This window comes from Pleurodeles waltl, chromosome 11 (genome assembly GCF_031143425.1).
Source record: "Pleurodeles waltl isolate 20211129_DDA chromosome 11, aPleWal1.hap1.20221129, whole genome shotgun sequence".
NCBI lineage: Eukaryota > Metazoa > Chordata > Amphibia > Caudata > Salamandridae > Pleurodeles > Pleurodeles waltl.
This window is the reverse complement of record NC_090450.1, coordinates 204,460,259-204,481,330: the sequence shown is the minus strand read 5'-3', so window position 1 is coordinate 204,481,330 and position 21,072 is coordinate 204,460,259. Positions and strand designations below refer to the sequence as shown.

Genomic DNA, 21,072 nt, shown 5'->3' with positions numbered 1-21,072 from the left:
CTGACCCCAAACCGTGATGGGAGAAGTGCCCTCATCATGAATTGTAGTGAGCATGTATACATCACGCCTATCTAAGAACTTGACTGCGAGCAGTTCGTTAGAACGCAATGCAGTACTCTCTGATTTCTGGAGCTTCTTGCAAACAAGCTCCTGCGGAAATCCTTTGCGGTTACAACGAACTGTACCGCAGGCCACAGTGCGAGCTTTGTAGAGCTCACTGACCAGCTCTACTCCTGTATAGAAATTGTCCACATAAAGATTATAACCTTTGTAAAGAAGTGGACAAGTACCCATACAATCTTACCTGTGACATCTAACGCGGGAGGGCAACCTACAGGGTTTAGGGTAGAATCCTTCCCTGTATACACTCTCAAGCTGTACACATAGCCAGAAGAGCTCTCACACAGCATGTACAGCTTTATGCCGTAGCGAGCTCTTTTGCTCGCAATGTACTGTCTGAAAAGCAGCCGTCCTTTGTACAGGATCAGGGACTCATTGACTGCTATATTCTTTCCAGGAGTATAGATCTCTGGAACCCTGGCAGACAAAAGTTCCACGACAGGCCGAATTTTGAACAACCTGTCACGGTCTGGATGGTCCCAGGGCAATGCAGCAGAATTGTCATTGAAATGCAGAATGCGCTGCAGTAGAAAAAACAATCTCTGCTCATGTATGGTGCGAAGATTGGAGTTACCCAAACAGTGCGAGTCGTCCAGTAGGACTGCAAGGTGGGTTTCTGCACTAACTCCATTTTGAGCGTAAGGCCCAAAAATATCTTCAACTCCACCAGCGAAGTGGGAGTCCACTGGCGTGCCCTAGAACGGGCCCTAGAGTGCCTCCACGCTCCCACAGAAATTGGTCTGCACGCAAATTTATTTGCTGCACAACTTTCTGAAGGAAGTCAACATCCAAAAATAGATGGATGTAGTCGACTGGCAAAAAGTTAGCTGTATCGACTTTACATCCAGTGTCACCAGTAAAAGGTGGAATTTGGGGCTGAACTAAACAGGGGGGCTGCCAAGAGAGCACTCTCTCAGTGCTTGCGGCCGCAAGCAGGTGCTCTCTGGGTTCGGCTAACCCAATGTGGTCCAGCTGCACAGAATGTGCTTGCGAAGGGACAGCACGGCTGTCGTCATTGTCTCCTTCAGACTCACTGGAAGAGGTGTTGTCATATGGGACTCCGCTGACTGAAAAATCACTCCCAGAATTCTGCCCCATTGTCCTCTCCCTCAGATGCTGTCTCAGTATCTGCTGTCTCAGTCTCTGAGCCTACATCAGAACTGTCCTCCATATCCCGAGTTAGGGCTTGATCAGCAGTCATCCAACGAGACGCCATCTCTGCCACTGGCTAAACTGTCCCTCTAAATTACTAGCCTACGTAGAAGGCAGATACAGGGCCGACCCCCCCAAAGAAGATCCCTGGTGTCTAGGGGCATTTCCTGGCCATGGATCGCAGCGGAAACGGTGCCAGGGTGGCATCGATGGAAAGGGGAGAGCCTCCCCTTTCCATCAATGCCTCCCTGGCATATGGGAGGCCGTTTTGGCCTTTTTTTTCAAACGGAGCAGAAGAGGACTCTTGCCTGATCCGCTTCTGCTCCGGTGGGGAAAAAATGTGTGCACTGACATCACAAAGGGGCAGGAGGGGGGGCGGGATGGAGACGAGGAAGTTGTTCCGCATGTAAAACAGGGGAAAAAATAAATAAATAATAATCCTCCGGTGCATTGCACCGGAGGATTTTTAACCTCCTCCCTGGTGTCGGTCACTGGTCGTGACCCGCACCAGGGAGGGAGTGTGGCCGACGCCCGCACTTATAGGGTTAATACTATGACACATGATGAGATTGTAGAAACATCATGAGAGGGCAGTGAAAAAAAATAGCATACTTAAAAACCAAAGGCAAAACATACTACCAGCCCTGCCAAATTCCATCCACCTTGAGCTAGTCAAGCACATATTAGTAATATATCTGTAGCCCCACAAGGCCCGGGGATTATCATGCATATCTGTAGCAGTTGACAGGGCTAAGCTTGGCTAATATACAGCAACTATCTCTTCCTCAGTTGCTTGCAAGAGACACTGAGGTCTTTTGGTTAATTAAGATAGACTTGTCTACCCTTATTGGGAGCACTGTTGTCCTAGAAACGGGGCTAGTGACCCCCCATTTCCTTAAAAATAAGTAATTTATTAATCACTGATGTTCACATATGTTATGAAGCCTACCTATTGCTTATCACAACGCTACCTCAGTAATTCTCCTGAAGTAATTAAGTGCCAAGCAGAGCCCTGTCCCCTACCAACCGCAGGATAATCACATGTGCACTGAGGTTTCCACACCATGAATGTTAAAGTCCCGGACAGCTGCAATAAAGACAATTCTATACACACACTGGGCACCAGGGAAATGCTTCATCCAGGTGGTTAAGAGCTCTGACTGTTCTACTTTACCCCGCAAGACTTGTCTCACAACAGCCAACATGATGAATGTTGTGCCCTGTAAGAACTCTGCTTCCGACTCCGCTTCTCCACCCATCAATGGGTTTATAAATTATACATATTTAAACAAGTCTTTTCTATTGGTGTATCGCTAGGATATCACGAATATCCTCTGAACTTTAAAAGGTAAGCAGTGCAATTTTTAATAAGTACAATAACATATATACATAAATACTTACATACATAAATACATACATGCATGCTGCGTTATTCACAAAGGTGTAACACACTTGTGCGTAATTTACACATATATTTTTATCTTACATTAGTGAGTGACTTTGCTTCTTTTGGCTATTACACAAAAGTGTAGACTCTCATATCTTCTCCCCATGAAAAAGGTGGTAGATCCAAATCTATGAGTTTAAGTTACATATTAGAGACAAGAACTTAAAATAAAAACCCACTGGATATAATGTTTAATTAAATTATTTTAAATAGTACAAATATAACTAAATATAATTTAATGTTTAAAAAAATCTAAAAATAAAACATGAATTATCTAATAATGTAATATTTTGTCAACCCTTTTGGAATGTTTAGATTAATCTAACATTATTTTGTATTAAAACATATTTAAATTATGCTTGTTTAAATCTATACATTACTTATTTTAGATAACTATTCATGAATAATATGTTTGTACTTTAGGTGGGTATATATTGTTTAAGTTAAACTTCAGCAAAATTATTACTTTTTGTAATATAGTTGAATTAATTAAAGAATCAATTCAAAATGAAGTTATTAGCACTGTAGCATGAATTAGTTTGTTCTATATTTCATCTAAATATAAAAATGTAATTTATATTATTATGTAGCATAAAAGTATTCTGAGTTAAATAAACTGTTTTACTTTTCCTATAGGGAAACTCCACTGTTGTGGTGGATATTTCCCAGTTGTAGAGTGAAGGAAAAATGTAAAACCTTTATTACACTTTATAATAAAGTAGTAACAATATGTCCTTGTTAAATGTTAATGTAACGTAATGTTATCTATTTATTTTAAATGTAGAACAAAGTAAAGCTACAGCCTGCACTATTAACTTAATTTTGTATTAAATATTCAATTAATTTAAATATATTAAAATAAATGAAGTTCAGTTCAGAAGTTTAAATTAAAATCAAATTCCCACCTAAAGATAAAAATCATAAAAATAAATGTGCATTAAGCCTTATTACAAATGGGGTATGGAATTAATGTAAAATAATTTAATTGGATTTTAATTTTTAAAAATGATGGTACATTAATATATTAATTCAAAAAGTTTGCTAAAATATTTTATAATTAAACAACAAAATATGTTATTTTAGCCTTTTGTGGGATTAAGTTATATTTAATTGGATTTTATAACTATTATAAATATTTAATTTAACAGTATTTTCTATTGAGTTTTATTTTAAGTCTCCACTTCCATTATGTTCTATTGGAGTGCATTTCAGTACCAGTGGTTGGCCGTATGTAGCGCGGGGCTTTCTCCAGCTCTGAGCTGGAGTAATTTATTGCCACACTTTTTGGCTGTAATAACTTTAGAAGTTCAGTTTGTGAATAGCAATTGACTTATTCTTTTGTGGGTGGGTGCATGTACCTCACCAAATCTCACGCTAAACCCCTCCTTAATCCTCCCTAATTCCCTTCCTTTTAATAGTGAGTATGGCCCTTTTGCTTACTCTCTCCCTGGTCCCCCCACATTTACTACTAAATAGCAAACTTACATCAGTGAGGCTCTCCCCATAGAAAAGATAGGGGAGGAAGAGGTGGAGATTTATACTGGTAAGTTTGTGAATAGAATTGTGTAGTATTTCAGTAGAACTATTTTAATACTACTGAACATACTGCAAAATGAAGCTTGTGGAAGGCCACATACATGAGGTATATAAGGGCACAGTTACCAGAATATTACAGAAAACCTAGAGCTTGAATGTGCACACCATGTTATCGTTGTTTGCTTTACAGCTCTCATCAGAATTTAAAGGAACAATAATATTTTGGGGGAAAACATGGACTTGTGGAACTGTTCTCATTACTTAGTGGATGTAGTGGGAGATGGGGAAGTCATAAATCCAAGACATAACTGACATTTTCACCCAATCTTGGCTGTTTAACCAAGACCATTTTACAAGACACAGCTGAGGCATATCAGCACTTTTGTGCCCTTTTTTAAACCAGTATACAGCAAAAAAGTGGTATTGTCTGGCTTTCTTACTTTGGTTTGCAAGTGATAAAGTGTCACACATAATGCATTGAAATGTCACACATTAACACACTAAAACCCTGTTAATGCCAACTGGCCTTCTGTTTGAGGCACCGATCAACCACCAGTGCCACTGCTATGAATCACAAGAATCAACATGGACCATCGAACGGATGTGCAACATAAGTAGGGGCCAGATGTACGAAGCATTTTTCCGATCACAAAGGGCCCATTGGCCCGTGACTGGAGAAATGCTTTTTCCTAAGTGCAAAAGACAAAATGTGACTCAGTAACTTGTTACTGAATTGTTTTTTGCTTTTGCGATTTTGTATTAGGAAGAGGCGTGTTTAGGGTGTCTCTTCATAACACTGAATACCACTGGTATGTATGAATGTTTTGCGACCAAAATGCAGTCCCAAACATTCATATCTTACCAACTCCCATGGACCGCTGCCTACTCTTAAAAAGTGAAAATAAAACTTTTTACTTTTCATTTGGAATGCATCCTGTTTTTCTTTAAGGAAAACGGGCTGCATTACAAAAAATATTTCTTTATTTAAAAAGCAATCATAGAGCTGGTGCTCTGCTGACTCCCGAGCAGGCCACCATCCCTGTGATTGTGGCCATTACCCATTGGTCGCAAATTGTGACGTGCCTCATAAATAGTAATGATGCAGGTCCTTTAGGACCCATTTGGGAATCAAAAACAGTGTCTGAGACACTGTAGTTCATCGCAGTTTGTGATTTCCTAATAACGAATTGCAAAACTTTGCTATTAGGAAATCGCTCACCACTTTTTTTGTACATCTGGCCCTAGAACTCCAGATCATCCAGAGAGGGGATCCCGTATAACATGCAATGGATCTCGGGGACCATACAGGTCTGAGTGTGCCAAAATTAATACCTAAAGTATATTACAAAAAAAAAAAACTGTGATAGTTTCCTGCTAAATGGCACAACCTTCACTTGTGGCTGGGTCCCCTGCATAGTGGGAGATGTATGGTTGAACAGAGAGTTGCTACCCTGCTGCTAAGTTAAGAGTTGGAGCACTTCTAAAAGGATTCCCTGGTGATCAGTGGGTCACCTGCTGAGAGGAAGGGCCATGTTGACTCGAGTGTGCTCTTATGGGGGTTGGACTCCTTGAAGGCATGGTGTCCTGATCACGGGTCCGTCCCTGAGTGAGAGGATAGGCATTGTGGACTGGACGGCGCTCTTCCCGATTACTTGGCTCCTTACTGAGATAGAGGCTTGGCTTAGTGGACTCAAGCAGTGGCGTAAAAAAGGCCCCTGCAGCACCTGGCCTGAGTGAGCCCGGAGGTGGGGGCCTTCCTCCATGTTTGTTACAGGGGGCCCCATCCAGTTTCGTTATGCACTGGACGTGAGTGTGCTCTTATGAGGGTAGGACTCTTTGAAGGCATGGTTCCTGATCACTGGTCCCTCCCTGAGTGAGAGGATAGGCCTTGTGGACTGGAAGGAGCTCTACCCGATCTCTGAGTTGGTTCCTGAGTGAGAGTCTGGGCCGTGTGGACTCAAGGGTGCACTAATGAAGGATGGGTTCCTCGAGGGTGTGGTTCCCAGATCATTGGTCCTTTCCTTCCTGCCTTGTTGAGCGAGAGATCTCCTCTCGGTGTTAAAGGTTCTAGCAGAATAGCATGTTAGGGACAGTGCCCTGCTGCTGAAGTGAGGACAATCTACACTGCATCTCCACTGCTGGAAGACGCGGCCGCTGCTCCTGAAGGGCAAGCGCTGCCGTCACCTGCCGCCGGCGTCACTCGGGCCGCTGTCACTGGCTCCTCCCGCCTCCTCTGCCTCCTCCTCCTCCAGTCTGGTGGGTTGCCTTGGGAACCTGAGGCAGGGAGCGGAGGAGCAGGGCCAGGCATTGCAGCGCATCCTGTCAAGAGCAGCGGCGGCGGCGCAGCATCTCCTCCAGCCCCGTACACCACCCTCCAGAGCGGCGCCCCCATGGCTCCCATCACCGCCCCGCAACTCGTGCTGCTGCTCAGCCTCTTCCAGGGCGGCCTGGGCAGCCCGGTGACCGCGGTCGGTGGCGTGTCCCCCGACCCGTGCGAGAGCAAACCCTGCAGGAACAACGGCACCTGCAGCCGCACGCCAGACCGCAACTACAGCTGCGCCTGCAGCCCGGGCTTCACCGGCAGCGACTGCCAGGTAAGGGGTCATAAGGGCGGCCCGAGTCTCCGGGGGTGCGCAACCCACGCAGTTACCGCGCGGTATGCTCAGGTGAAGGCACCGCTGCTACCAGTGCGCTTCTAGCCGCTATGTCACCCACTGACACATGATCATAGAAGCGCTATTCACTCTCGTGCGGTGTACGCTGTAACTCACTTTTACTGCTCTGTACTACATACTGAAATTTATAAGCAAGGAATAGAACGGGCAAAACAGTAATTAATACTTTTAAATTAAGTTGCAATTAATTTTCACGGAATTAAATCAGTATACAAAAAACATACTGCATACCTTCTCAAAAATTTATAAACAAATAGTCCTGTCCTGGCTGGCTGAAAACTAATCGTTTTTCACAGTGCCTACAAAATTGTGTCTTTTCCCAGACGAAACTGTTTCCGCCTGTCCGTAGGTTATACCTCTGTGACTGTTATTCACCCCGCTGAAAATTATTCTAGAGGGCGCCATGACGCTCAACGACTCAACATTATTGTGCGTATATTATTTTAAAGATTTTACTAATGCCTAGCAGAGGGCACGGCCCTCTGGGGGGCGTTTTCTCCCTGAATTTCACTGACTAGAGTGCCGGGTTTTCCCGTTCCTCTAATTCCGAGCATCTATTTGAAAGTCAGTGGGCGCTTTTCCTATCTAGGTTCTCGTATAGGCGCTTCGAACTGCTGTGCTCCATTGCCCTTCTCAAGAGATAATGTCACACCACGTGCACTTAATGTGGGCATATTATCTCTTCACTGTGATCCAGTCAATATTTCAGACAGATATCCAGTGTCGCTCGCGGGGACCTGCAGTCTCGCTCGAAGACGTCCAGTCACAGCCTCCCTCAGTGGGATTGAGTGCCCCTGGCAGGGATCCATGCTCTCCTTGATTATCAAGGATTGCTGGTGCTTTTCATGGAGTTCCACTTTCTCCACTCAAGGCAATGATCGAGGCTCACCCTCATCGATCCAGTGTCCCGCAAAGAAATCCACAGGGCCCTTCACAGACGCAGATTCATAGTGCCCATCGGAGGGGTGTTCAGTTTCTCAGTGCCTCTCACATGGATTCCGAGTGCCCCTCGCGAGACTCCAGGCTCCCTCACAGTGATCCATATTGTTCCTTCAGTGGATCCACAGTTGCCAATACAGGGATCTGCCCATCTTCGTCTAAGTGAAAGACTCGCTGTTTTCCTCACAGTGACCTGGTGTCCTTCGCGAGCATCCACGGTTTCACTCAAAAGCATGGATTTATAGACTTCCTCAAAAAGATCATCTGTCATCTTTGAGAAAGTGCACCAGGTCCCCCACGGTAACCTTTAGTCGTCCTCTTAGCGATCCAAAGCCACCTCCAAAGATCAGAAATCGCAGCGTCCCGCACTGGGATCCACAGTCTGCCTCAGAGTCAGTGGCCCATGGTCGATCGCTGAAATCCAAGGTGCCACGCATAGAATCCACGGCATTCCATGAGGATCCGCTTCCCCCTTCAAAGGGAGCCACAGTACCCCCGCCCCCCAGAGCCACAGTCTCCCTCGCACACAGAAACAAACAGCGATCCTGCCAAAGACCTCCGAGTATCCCTTAGGAAGCAGGATTCACAGTGTCCCTCACAGAAAGGGACACGCGGTCTCCTTCGCTGGAATTAGTAACGACCATTCCCTGCGCTCGTTTGCGCTATGGCTGCAAGACCTGCTCTCGGCGGTTTCTGCTGCATAGCGATACCTACTTTCAAGGGCTATTTTTGGGACATGACTGCCGCGCCGGTGTCCTCACTAGTAATGATGCGGTACAAAATAAAATGGACTCGGGCAGTGCACGTGCTCGTCATCTTGTTTTTTCCAGGAACGTCTGAGGAATTTGTTCAAAAGAGGGTTAAATGTGACTCCCGAGCAGGCCCTACGAGCGGACACCCCGTGTCCTTCACGTGAAGTCCTTCATGCCAACCACAGATGTGCGTGCCGGGGGTGCAGAACTGGGTTTCACTGCGCTAGCAGTCGGGTATGGACAGAGTTAGTGGGTGATAACAGTGTACATAGCTGGTTGTCAGGGTGTTGTTGGGGGTGTGGACAGATGGTGTTGGGGATATCAGGCGTGCAGAACTGGCTGTCAAAGTAATGTTAGTGGCTGGGTTGGTTGGCGTGAGCAGGCGTTGTTGGGGTGTAAAGACCGTCCTCGTGTTGGTTATGCAGCAGAGATGGCTCTCTACACGGTGGGGCTGCGGAAAGACGAAGTAGGCCTGTTACTGTGATGCTGAGGGCGTGAAGATAGCGTGGGGGCGCCAACTGTGAACAGCCTGCCGTTAGTGTGGCAGTGAGGATGTGAGCGGACACCTGGGAAGTACGAGTGTGCAGAGCTGGCTCTTAGTGTGGCGGCGTGGGTGTGGGCAAACCGTGTGAGGGCATGGGATGTGCAGAGCTTGTTGTGAGTGCGGCTGTGAGGGTGTGGGCATACAATGAGTGCACAGGATGTGCAGAACCGGTTGTTAGTGTGGCAGTGAGAATGTGGGCAGACTGTGAGGGCAGAGCATGTGCAGAGCTGGCTGTTAGTGTGGTGTGAGGGTGTGGGCAGACAGTGTGAGGGCACAGGGTGTGCAGAGCTGGTTGTTAGTGTGGCAGTGAGGGTGTGGGCAGACAGTGTGAGGGCATGGGATGTGCAGAGCTGGTTGTTAGTGTGTAGATGAGGGTGTGGACAGACAGTGTGAGGACACAGGATGTGCAGAACTGGTTGTTAGTGTGCCGGTGAGGGTGTGGGAAAACAGTGTGAGGGTATGGGCAGTGCAGAGCTGGTAGTCAGTGTGGCGGTGAGGGAGGGGGAAGACAGTGCGGGAGGCACAGGATGTTCAGAACAGGTAGTTAGTGTGGCGGTGAGGGTGTGGGCAGACAGTGTGAGGGCATGGGATGTGCAGAGCTGGTTGTTAGTGTGTAGGTGAGGGTGTGGACAGACAGTGTGAGGACACAGGATGTGCAGAACTGGCTGTTAGTGTGCTAGTGAGGGTGTGGGAAGACAGTGTGAGGGTATGGGAAGTGCAGAGCTGGTAGTGTGGTGGTGAGGGAGTGGGAAGACAGTGTGAGGGCATGGGATGTGCAGAGCTGGGTTTTAGTGTGGCTGTGAGGGTGTGGGCATACAGTGAGTGTGCAGGATGTGCAGAACCGGTTGTTAGTGTGGCAGTAAGAATGTGGGCAGACAGTGTGAGGGCAGAGGATGTGCAGTGCTGGTTGTTAGTGTGGGGATGAGGGTGTGGGCAAACAGTGTGAGGGCTTGGTGTGTGTAGTGCTGGTTGTTAGTGTGGCTGTGACGGTGTGGGCAGACAGTGTGAGGGCTTGGGATGTGCAGTGCTGGTTGTTAGTGTGGCTGTGAGGGTGTGGGCAGACAGTGAGTGCACAGGATGTTGTGCAGAACCGTTTGTTAGTGTGGCAGTAAGAATGTGGGCAGACAGTGTGAGGGCAGAAGATGTGCAGTGCTGGTTGTTAGTGTGGGAATGAGGGTGTGGGCAGACAGTGTGAGGGCTCGGGGTGTGCAGTGCTGGTTGTTAGTGTGGCTGTGAGGGTGTGGGCAGACAGTGTGAGGGCTTGGGGTGTGCAGTGCTGGTTGTTAGTGTGGCTGTGAGGGTGTGGGCAGACAGTGTGAGGGCATGGGATGTGCAGTGCTGGTTGTTAGTGTGGCTGTGAGGGTGTGGGCAGAGAGTGTGAGGGCATGGGATGTGCAGTAGTGGAGGTGTAGAGGGCACAGGTGCGGACTGCCAGAGCTACCTGTGCTGTGGTGGTGGGGCTTGGCACACACCTCCTTCAAACCCCAGTTGCAGCAGTATGGAGCAAATGAGGCAATATTTGGGCACTACCTGATCACACCTGTTAACTGCAAACTGGAGGGGATAGAGACAGAAAGAAATACTGGAAAACGCCTATCAGACTGGAGATAGTCTACGCTGACAGCGAGGGATGTCAGTTCCTGCTGCAGTACGATCTGACGCGATGCGGTTCGACCCTTTCCACATTTTGTATTTTCAAAGGACACTTGGTGTTTGCTGAAATAGGTCGATACTAACTGTGACAATGCAGAGGCATTGGGTCATGTTCCGCTGCTCGAGGACGACTGCGTCTGAGCCGAAATTACATCTGCCAGGAAGTGCAGCAGCAGCGGAAACTGACATCGACATGCGCAACGTCAAGCCCCCACCCCCTAGTGCTGTATGACAGACCAGTTTATAGCGAAGACACGGGGATTAGCCGGTGAGACCGCCCTGATGACCTGCTGGTACATATGCCCAGAATAGATTAACTTATCGTCTTTGATATTACACACAGTGCTTAGTTTGTGCAGGTTGTTGTCGGTGGTGGGCACCGTTACATTTTTTCGGGACCAGGACTTATTTTTCATCCTTACACTTTGACCTAGAGCAAGAGAGAGAAAGAAGGACGAGAACGACGGGAGAACAGTGACAACAGGAGAAAGAAGGAATCATAATGAACCCGCAGGAGTGAGTCAAAGGGACCGGAAGTGTAGGATGGGTAAAGAGGCCTGAGATGCAATCAGGATTGGGCAGTTTTGGTATTCTCCCCCCCCACCCCCCCCCCAGCATTCAGTAGCACGCGACGAGCGCCTAAGAAAATATCTGGGCCCAGCATCTATTTTTTAATTATTCGTTTTGTTGTTTATTTACTTTTGTATTTTTGTATTAATTAACCATTGCTTTTAACCATAGGGCTGCTGAGCAGAAATTTGCCAACCGAGGTACCTAGTGTGTTCCAAGCATAGTGAGGAAGATGAAATTGATTCAAATAATAGCAATAACAATGATACAAATAATATTAATTATAGTAATAGTAATTAGAGGTGAAAAGTCTGCTTTATCTGGATAAAACGTCCATACATTCCTTATTAATCGAGTTTTCTACCCGGAACTCAACTGTACCCAGAAAAGGACATCCCAGCTCTACTGTAAAACATCATTGAGGTCGGCATTGGTATCGATAGGTGTATCTGTGTGTGACCACAATCTACAAAGCACACAACTGGTCTTGAAAGCGGCCTGGACTTACCCCCTTTCGGGATTTCGCTTCTCCAAACTACAAGCTGCTTGGTAGCTTTTAATTTCCACTATAAAGATTCTTAATTTTCACACTTATCTTTGCATCACTGGCAGAAAGAAAGCAAGCATTAGGGGACGGAAGTGCGATATGTAATATGCAGAATAGAGAACCCCCATGCACGCAGAGGAAGGCTATTGAAGTCTACCCCAGCTGCATATTAAGAAGGTTCTTGCAAGTCCTCTCGTGTAGGAAATCCACCTTTGGCCACAGAATTCCCCAGCAACCTTAAGTATTCATGTACTTTAAAGTAGGGAAATAGTAATAATAATAATAATAATAATAATAATGTCACCAAAAATAATATTTGTATTATTAATAATCATAATACTGCTACTACTAATGCTACGAATAATAATAATATATTACTGCTATTACACACCTTTGTAATTCTCTGCCCTACTTTAGTGAGAGCTGATGCTAGACTGAGTCGTTATTATTATTATTGTTGCTATTTTTTATTACTGATTATAATAAAAGAAAAGGTGGACCTTTTGGAGGATATAACCCTTCGGCTGGAGGATCCAACCCTCTGGCTGGAGGATCCTAAAAGATTTATCCTAATTTCTAGAAATGACTTAAGCACCTTTTTAATTGTAAATTCATGTGTGCCTCATCTACTCACCAGACAGGACACCCGCTGGTCCTCTCTTTACCACTTCTGAAGTGGTATATGCTGATAAGTCTATACCGTTCATCTGGACAGACCACTTTGGGATCCCTGGTCAGACCTTCAGTACTCAAGTAGGAAGATTTCATACCACTAATGTGGAAAGCTGGCAAAGGGACTGGAGGAATTTCAGGCCTGAAACTTTCATCCCCGCCGTAGCTCAGTTTTTCCCCGAATCACTAGTAAATTAGCCCCACAAGGAGTCTGAGGCCCTACTTATGAATTTCAGTGCAATAGTGGGCTAAGTATTTGTGTGCCACTCTGCAAACCTATGATAAAGGCAGGGCAGAGGTTGAAACCTAACAGCTGGTTGTGAAACAACCCAGCAAAGCTTACACTGCTAACCCAGCAAAGTGATCACAGGTGGCAAAGAACTGATGGCCCTGTCTCATGAAACAATGAAGTATGCAGATCCCTGATTTTAAGGAATAGATTTAATTGACTAAGACCACTTTCTTCTGCAACAGAAACAGTACTGCTCCTGATCTTGGTTTTGTTGAATTGCAAACATTGGCCGCTACTTACACCCACTCAGCTGAGCTTCATCCGATCTCAGAAGAAACCATTGCCGTACCACATATGCTGTAAGATATGATGCCCTGCCATAATAGAAGCTGCTAAATCTCTTCTGCCAGACTGATGGAACCTATTGGCTCACTTTTGTTGACCAATAGCTTTTCTTTCTTCAATAGCTCTCTCAGTAGAGGGCTGAACCTTATGGCATTGAACTCAGCAAGTACTGAACCTTTGCTAAAATAAAAATATCTTCGTCCTTAAAGTAATTTTTCCCCATTTCCCCACTGACGTATCTGGAGAAACTGCTGAGTAAACTAGCATTTTGCCCACTCCACCAACATGCGGAAAGTGCTTGTACACTCAATGCATTTCAGGCAGGATTTAGGCCTGACTATAGCACAGCATTGGTAGATGATCTGGGAAAATGTCTAGATAGTGGTGACACTAGGGCGGACGTCTTGTTGGACCTCTCAGCTGTATTTGATACCATGGACTACTCTATTCCGCTCTCCATGCTTGAGGGGATCAAGCTGTTGGGTACCTTCTTGAAATAGATGAAATTCCTTTTGAACAACAGAATGGAAACAGTCTTATTTGGCAAAATCATTAAATTATGTAATTTGGACGGGGATGGTGCTAATAGTTACCTTGAGGAGGAACTCAGAGTATCTTTCTCTCTCAGAGACCAGGCTCGCTCCGATCTTCTTAATAATTTCCTGGGTAAAAACAGATAATGCCTCTGTCATTCATTTTTGAGAAGGTGGTATTTCTTTGGTGGTGGCAACTGCACTCGATTGAGTATCTATGGCATGGAAATTTTCTATAGATCTATTCTTTACATTTATTATTTTTTGTGATTAATAAGCCCTTCCTAGTCTAACTATAAAGGTATATTTTTGTGGTTGCTCTGTATAAAGCATTTTATGTTCATCCTTGTAATCCTTCTGTCGTTCTAGTTCTAATTTTTTCAAATAAGTTTATTCAAACTTTAACGTAGGGGTATTCCATTCACAAGAAGCATGATTGAGATTGATGCATTACTACTGGATTGGGTTAATTACATCAAGCATATTACTTAAAGAGTGTTAAAGTATGCCAAGCTGTTGGCCTTTCTAGCTGCTAAAAAGGCTTTTGAGCTAGGTCAAGCTTCTAGTTTACTGTTGAAGGATCAGCATTGAACCAAGTAGGTGTCCTTATCATTTTGTTGTGATAGAGAATAAACAGGTTCTTTAAAATGAGAGGAATTCCATCAAAGTAGATAACAAAATGTCGACCACGGGACCTGTAAAGTGGATTTGAAATTAACACAGTTGTCTCAGAAGAATATTATATCTAGGGTGTGGGTTGCTGCAAGACTTATACTTTTGACCTACAAAGCTAGGCTTATTGTTTCACAACACCAGAAAACCTACTCAGATTGTTTTTCTTCCAGAGGCGGACCCCATACTTTAAGGCCTCCAATTACTGGAGTTCATCGTAATGCTACTGTGTGAGAAAAAGAGGTTCTTTGAGCCAAGAAAAATATTAGGTACCTGAGTAATAAGGGCGATAGGTAAAATACACAGTTTGTGATGTTTTTATACCTGAGACCAATTCAATAAATAACGATTCTGCTCCTTTATATTGTGAGCACAAATAATCTCTGTCAGTGTCTCTTAACCGGTGATCCGAGGACCCATGGGGGTCCACAGAACTTATTCAGGGGTTCTGCTATTGAATTACATAATTACATAATAATACAATTATTGTATTTAAATTAATAAAGCACATACAAATAAAGAAGCAAAATTGAAAATGTGAAGCTTTTTTTCTATATTTGATTGCGAATTAAACAACATATTTCAATATTTGAGCACAGGTTTGGTGTTTGCTTATTTTTGTATCTTGTTTTGTGGTTCAAATCATAGACTTTTTTGGGCAGGGTGTCCCCAGCTTCCAACAGTGACTCACTAGGGTCCCCAGATTCCTTTAGTGATTCAGTGGGTCCACAGCAGTCAAAAGCTTAAGAACTACTGATCTTCCCCAAAACACATTATAAGGCTAATGCAAGACACCTTGGAGTTCCATTACCTTATAAAGAAAGTCCTCAGTGATTTGCAATATTCTTATCATGTACAGCAAGGGATACTTTATCCCATATATAATAATACATTGTAATTATTACAGTTCACCCCATGTGTTCCCACCCTCTTGTAATACAGTGACTAAAGAGAATTATGTTCCCTGCCAAAGAATTTTAAACCTTCCACTTATGAGCCCCATGCCACATGAAGTGCGGGAAAGCGCATTGGCATTCATTATTTCCCTGCAAGCACAACAGGCATTTGTTGATAGAAAGGGGGTATGTTTTATAGTCTGGATAAAAATGTGAAAGCCTTGGAGAGCTTGCCTTCCAAAGAGGTGGGTGAAAATCCCCTGATCCCCTGGTCCTGCTTCAGCGGTATGGCGGGGGCTGCACGTCCAGGGGGGTCGGGGAGTTAGCGGGGGCGAGCTCCGGGGGGCTCAGCACAGTACCCTGGCCTGAGACCTCGTCAGTGAAATCCTATGGGGGCCTTCTCCTTGTACTGTGCAGGGGGGCTCCTTCAAGTTTCGTTACGCCACTGGCCACTGCGGGTGCGTCTGCCACCCTCTCCACTCCCCCAGCATTTATTGCAACGAGAAGAGAAAGCGAGAGAGAGAGAGAGAGAGAGAGGAGAAATCAGAGAGGAAGAAGCGAGAGTGAGGAGTGAGACAAAGAATCGTTAGAAGGAGGGGAGGGGGCGAGAGAGGCTTGTTTGGACATTTTTGCTAGGGCGGGTTTTGATTCCCAGTATGGCCACGGTTATGGTTAGATACACCCAAGCCAACCCGAGCGAAAGGGAAACAAAGGGAGGGTGGAGTTTGAAAAAACAGGAAGTAGCCCCTTCCATGAGCGGCTTTGGATCGGATAGGGACGTTTCATGCCATGATTTTAGCTTCGGTCTCTTTCCAGTCTGGGCAACAGACTAAGGCAGCTTGTGTGATTGGATCACGCAGAAGTCTGGTGTGTGGGGAAGGTTTCCACACAGCATAGTACTAGTGTGTTTTGGGTTCTACTTGAAGAATCAACATCATCCTGTTATAATGAAGGTATCAGTGTGGATCTGTGACTGAGTGTCTTTCTCGGTTTCGGTCCACCATTTCGTATATTCTCGTGTGGCTATACCTTATTGTGGCTTTTCTATGGATCTATGACAATCAACCAATCCCTATAAACTTGTGACACTGTTTTTTGTGTCTATATTTAATTGTCGTTTTGTGAAGTCAGTTTTTTGTTGTACATAAGTGAGCCTGCATTTTCTAGATAGGTTACAGTACCTTTTACTGTTTGTAGCTGCTGCTGTGTTTTTTTTAGTCTATTTATAACTGTTGCTTTTTAGGGGATCTCTGGCTATTTTTTTGTGAAGAATTGTCTCTATGTTTGGATCTTTGACTGCCTTTGACGTTCATCTCTTACTGTGTGACTTTTGGGTGGAGGTTTGAATGTGCGACTTTTTGTATTTCTTTACTGCGCTAACATATGACTTTTGACTTGTGAAAGCGCTTTCTAGCACAGCCTTACTATGTAGATTTGATCACTATATATTGATCTCGGTCTTTGCATGACTTCCACTGTTTAATGGTGGCTACGCAATCCTGCATATATGTATGTCGTTATATGTCTTTTTTGTGTCTGTGCAACTTTGTGAAAGGGATCTGTGACTGTGTTCAGTTGTGTGTGGGCCTGTTCATCTGTGCCTTGTTATTCAGATGGGTTCACCTGTGCCTTGTTGTGTTGACCTAGAACTGTGGTGTTTTGTTTGAACTGTTTCTGTGTGTCTTCTTGAAAGATCTGACAGTGTGCCTTGTTGATCTGTTGCTCAGAGCCTTTTTTCATATGTGCCTGTGCGATTTTTTTTTGTTCACTTCTGTCCCTGTGTCCCATTTGTGGTAGGTCGGTGACACCATGTTTTGGGGAATTCCTTTTTCCCTCTTTTAGTATTTTGGCCTTTTTGGGGGGCATGGCGGTTTTCTTCAAGTCTTTGCACCTGGCTTTGTGACTGCATGCCTTATTATGCTGAGCTGTCAGATGATTTGTGAACGAGCGCCATTTCGTGTTGAATTGTGATTGTGTGGCTGTTGTGTGTGTGTGTCTTTTTATGGTTCTGCCTGTATTTGCCTTTCTGATGGAACTGAGTCTTGTGCACTTCCGTGCTGATGTAGGCATGTGTGTCTTGTCTAGGGATCTGTGCCTGCGTGACTTTTTGTGTTGATCTGTGGCGAACATCTTTTCTATGTATCTGTTCCTCTGTGAAACTTTGTATAGATCTTTTTGGTAACTTTTATAATAAATATGTGACTACATTTTTAAGGGGATAGGAACCGTGCTTCTTTTACTTGATCTTTTCATGACTATCTGTCACTCCATGTTCTTTTGTCTGTCTCTGTATGTCACATTCTCTTGGTCTTTAAGGTTATCTGTGACTGTGTTGTGTTTTGTGGCGATCTGTGCCTCTCCGACCGAGTGTGAGCGACTGTCATTTTCTGGGCGCTTTTCGATGTGGCTGTGTGCACCAGTCAGGCTTGCCCTCAGCACGACTGAGAGAACCTCTGGTCCCCCTAGCGAGATACCTGCGCCGCCCTGGACCCCCCGCACACCAGTGGCGTAACGAAACGTAACCCCCCCCCCCCCCCGCAAAGAACATGGAGGGGGCCCTCCGGAGTCACTCTCGAGCTCTCAGCGCAGTGTGCTGTGCTGAGGGGGTCCCTTGGAGGTGACCCTCCCCCCCGCAGGGGCTGCGAGGGCCTTTGTTACGCCGCTGTCGCACACACACAATACTGCATCAGTATTCAGCCGGGGGAGCAGGTGGCGCTTCCCGCGGGGACTCGGCGCTGTACATTTCTGTGCAGTTTAGGAATGCGGCCGCAGATCATCAAAGAGCTGCAAGTAGGCATTACAGAAACAATAGCAGTTTCTCCTAGCTCGGGCATATGCCCTAAAATAAGAAAAAAAACGCAACGCTAGAGATTTTCACATTTGTGCACTTCAAGAGAACACGTGTTGTTCCGCAACATGGAGCATTTAAATTGCATTTAATCTGAAGATATGCATTCCAACTGTGTATCTGAACACGTTTCTAAATTGTGCCAGTGATTGCAAGATGGTGGCCACTGGCGCTCATGTTTGGTGACTAAGACTTATTTTTTCTCACTGGACTCTGACCTACAGTAAGAGAGAGAGAAAAGATAATAAAGGAGAAACTATGCAATGAAATATAGAAAAATAGTAACAGAAAGAAGGTAGGGGTGAAGGGAACCTGCAATAGTGATCTAGAGAGACTGGAAGTGCAGGGTGGCAGAGGAAAGAGACATGAGCAGGTGCATAGTTTTCATTGGTGCAGCAGGTGTAGTGGCACCGGGTTAAGATGTTAAGCATTTGGCCAATTTTAAGGACTGGTGTGTTGTAGGTGTAAACATAGATTTTTAGCACCCCTGTTCTGCAGCACCCACAGGAGCTCCTAAGAAAAATTTGGTCTCTTGCATTAACTTTTTTTATTTAACAGATTAAGCACTGCACACGCGACCGAAACAAGGTTAGATTAATTTAATAAACGCTCAGGATATTGCCCAAGCATCTCCCCGCTTAAGGGCAGAAATACTATGGGACGAGACAGCAGAGGTTCTTGGAACCGTACTGGTTGAATCACAGGTTCTGCTGTCCCTCCATTCGTGGCTGGACAAAGCCAGTTGGTACTGTGTCCTTCCTCTGCCACATTTAGAACCTCTAAGCATTGTTGAGTAGTGGCTCACAAACCCCATCCCTCTTGTCTCGAGGATATCTCAGAGCTCTTCGGATAGAAAAGAGCTGAGGTCGACTGAGCAGAACCTTCTCCATACACTACTCTCTAGATGAAGGCACATCTTGGCTAGGTGGCTGGGCCAGGTTGTAGCTGGTCATGCGCTCTGGCCTGGTTCACCGTAAGGAAGGGGTCATCAGTCTAGAACAATACACGGCCAGTGATTAATTTGTCCCAGTGCTTGCCTGTACTGGTGCCAGCATTTATTTTTAAACACCTGTGCATGTTTAGAGTCTAGCGGAAGTGCTCAGTAATTCAATATATTAAAATATATTACAAAAATGATAAAACTGACTTTCAGGCCATCCCAACTATTTGGGGGTGACCTGCAGTAGTCCAAAATGTCACACTTTTTAAAGTGTGGTGGTTAATAGGTGATGTTGGCACTGTCATTCCGCAGCAGTGGCAGGAGTTGTGGGTGGTACCTTCTGCAGTGGAATACCTTTTGACCTGGCACTTATATTTTTACAAATTAGGCACTGTACACCCCTCATTCAAAGATGTGTCCGACTTTTACAAAATGGTCACTACTAAATATGGCGATGAGTATTACAGGGCATGGAATCGCGCACTTTGTATCACTGGATATTTTGTTGAGTGGTAATGTGTAATAATGGGCACTACTGAATATGGCCCTGAGTATTACGAGGTATGGAAGCATACTATAGGTATCACTGCACACTTTCAAAAGTATCAATGTGTAACCTCAGCACTACTGAATATGCCAACGATTAGTAATAAAGGACATGAAGTCCAAAATTATTATCACTGGGTGTTTTGAAAACTGCAATGTTTATTACCAAGCTGAAAACTGCGAATATACTTTACTGGAAGTGTGCTACAACTATTGTGACTATACTATGATTGTTTAAACTGCTTGTATTTTGGAACCCCCCAAATGAAAACATACTGGGATTGTGCAACCTCTGAACACACTAGGATGATACTCGAGTTATGTAAAGGGCAAACTGTCTGTGCAAATTTGCAACTATAGTTGGATTGTGGAAAATTACAATATATAGGAGTGTGCACAATGGTAGCTCACGAGGAGTGGTGGTATTGGCAATATAACAGGATTTTACAAGCTGTGAAGACAATGTCAATGGCCAATCTGCAAATGTACTAGGATTGTACAAGCTAGGAGCGGACTGACAGGGATTTTGGGGGCCCTGGGCCAAATGCATTTTTGGGACCCCTGTTCGGAACAGCTTTTAATTTATGATTCAATTTCAGCTGTTCCATGCCCTCTTTGGCCCTGTCACTGAGTTGATACTTAATATTCAGGGATAGTGATGTGTGTTTTCAATATTGTAATGCAGCAGCAGTTCACTGATATTACTGCAAATAATCTCTGTGACACCATTCCATTTCCCCTACGCAAGGTCCTATTGTGATATGAAAGAAACCTTTTGATGGATGTTGCACAAAACATACATCAACTTTAGAAATAAATTATAGAAAAACATTATTTAAATCAATTGGTTTAAGAATTATTCAAGGTCATCGGGGTAACACTCTCTGCAGAACAGAGCTGGCTCTCTCAGGGGACCCTTAAAAGGCTGTGGCCCTGGGCCAGAGCCCATTTTGCCCATGGCGTAAACCGTCTCTGCAAACTGAGACTGTGCAAGGTGGCCAATAGAGAAATTGTGGAAGCTGAAGCTTACTGACATGTTTTAAATGTGTGTTAACGTTGAGAACAGTTTGCATAAAGTTAGCAGCATTTGAGTATTTCATTGTGCTGGGGACAGTTTATATTAAAGTTGCACCATCCAAGTCGGTTTAATTTGATAAGATTGTGCAAAACGTCACACATATCTGCTGTGCTCGTCATTCTTCTAAAGTTATGGTCATTGCCATTTCAGTTTATCTTCTAAATTCGTGGACTTTTTGTTATAATAGTTCTTCGGACTTCTTCCACATTGCTAGCTAATTCATTAAAGCTTTTGCTAGTATGTTGTCGATGATAGTCCTTCTTCCAAGTCGCCGGTCTATCATGGTTGTTTTGAAAAATATGTCACCCAAGCTTTTTTCTAAGAGAAGAAGCGCCGAAGTCTCCAATGTGACAACAATTACACGCTTCAGCACAA

General features: G+C 44.8%; 1 protein-coding gene across 1 annotated transcript in view; it reads left to right on the top strand.

The window, feature by feature from the left end:
• The first annotated feature begins 6,180 nt into the window (after nucleotides 1-6,180).
• The window catches only part of DNER (delta/notch like EGF repeat containing), a 1,195,805-nt gene continuing 1,180,913 nt past the window's right edge, over nucleotides 6,181-21,072 (top strand). The window contains exon 1 of the mRNA XM_069213419.1: nucleotides 6,181-6,849. Coding sequence (XP_069069520.1) covers nucleotides 6,646-6,849 — 204 coding nt within the window. The 5' untranslated portion in view covers nucleotides 6,181-6,645. The remainder of the gene's footprint in view (nucleotides 6,850-21,072) is intronic.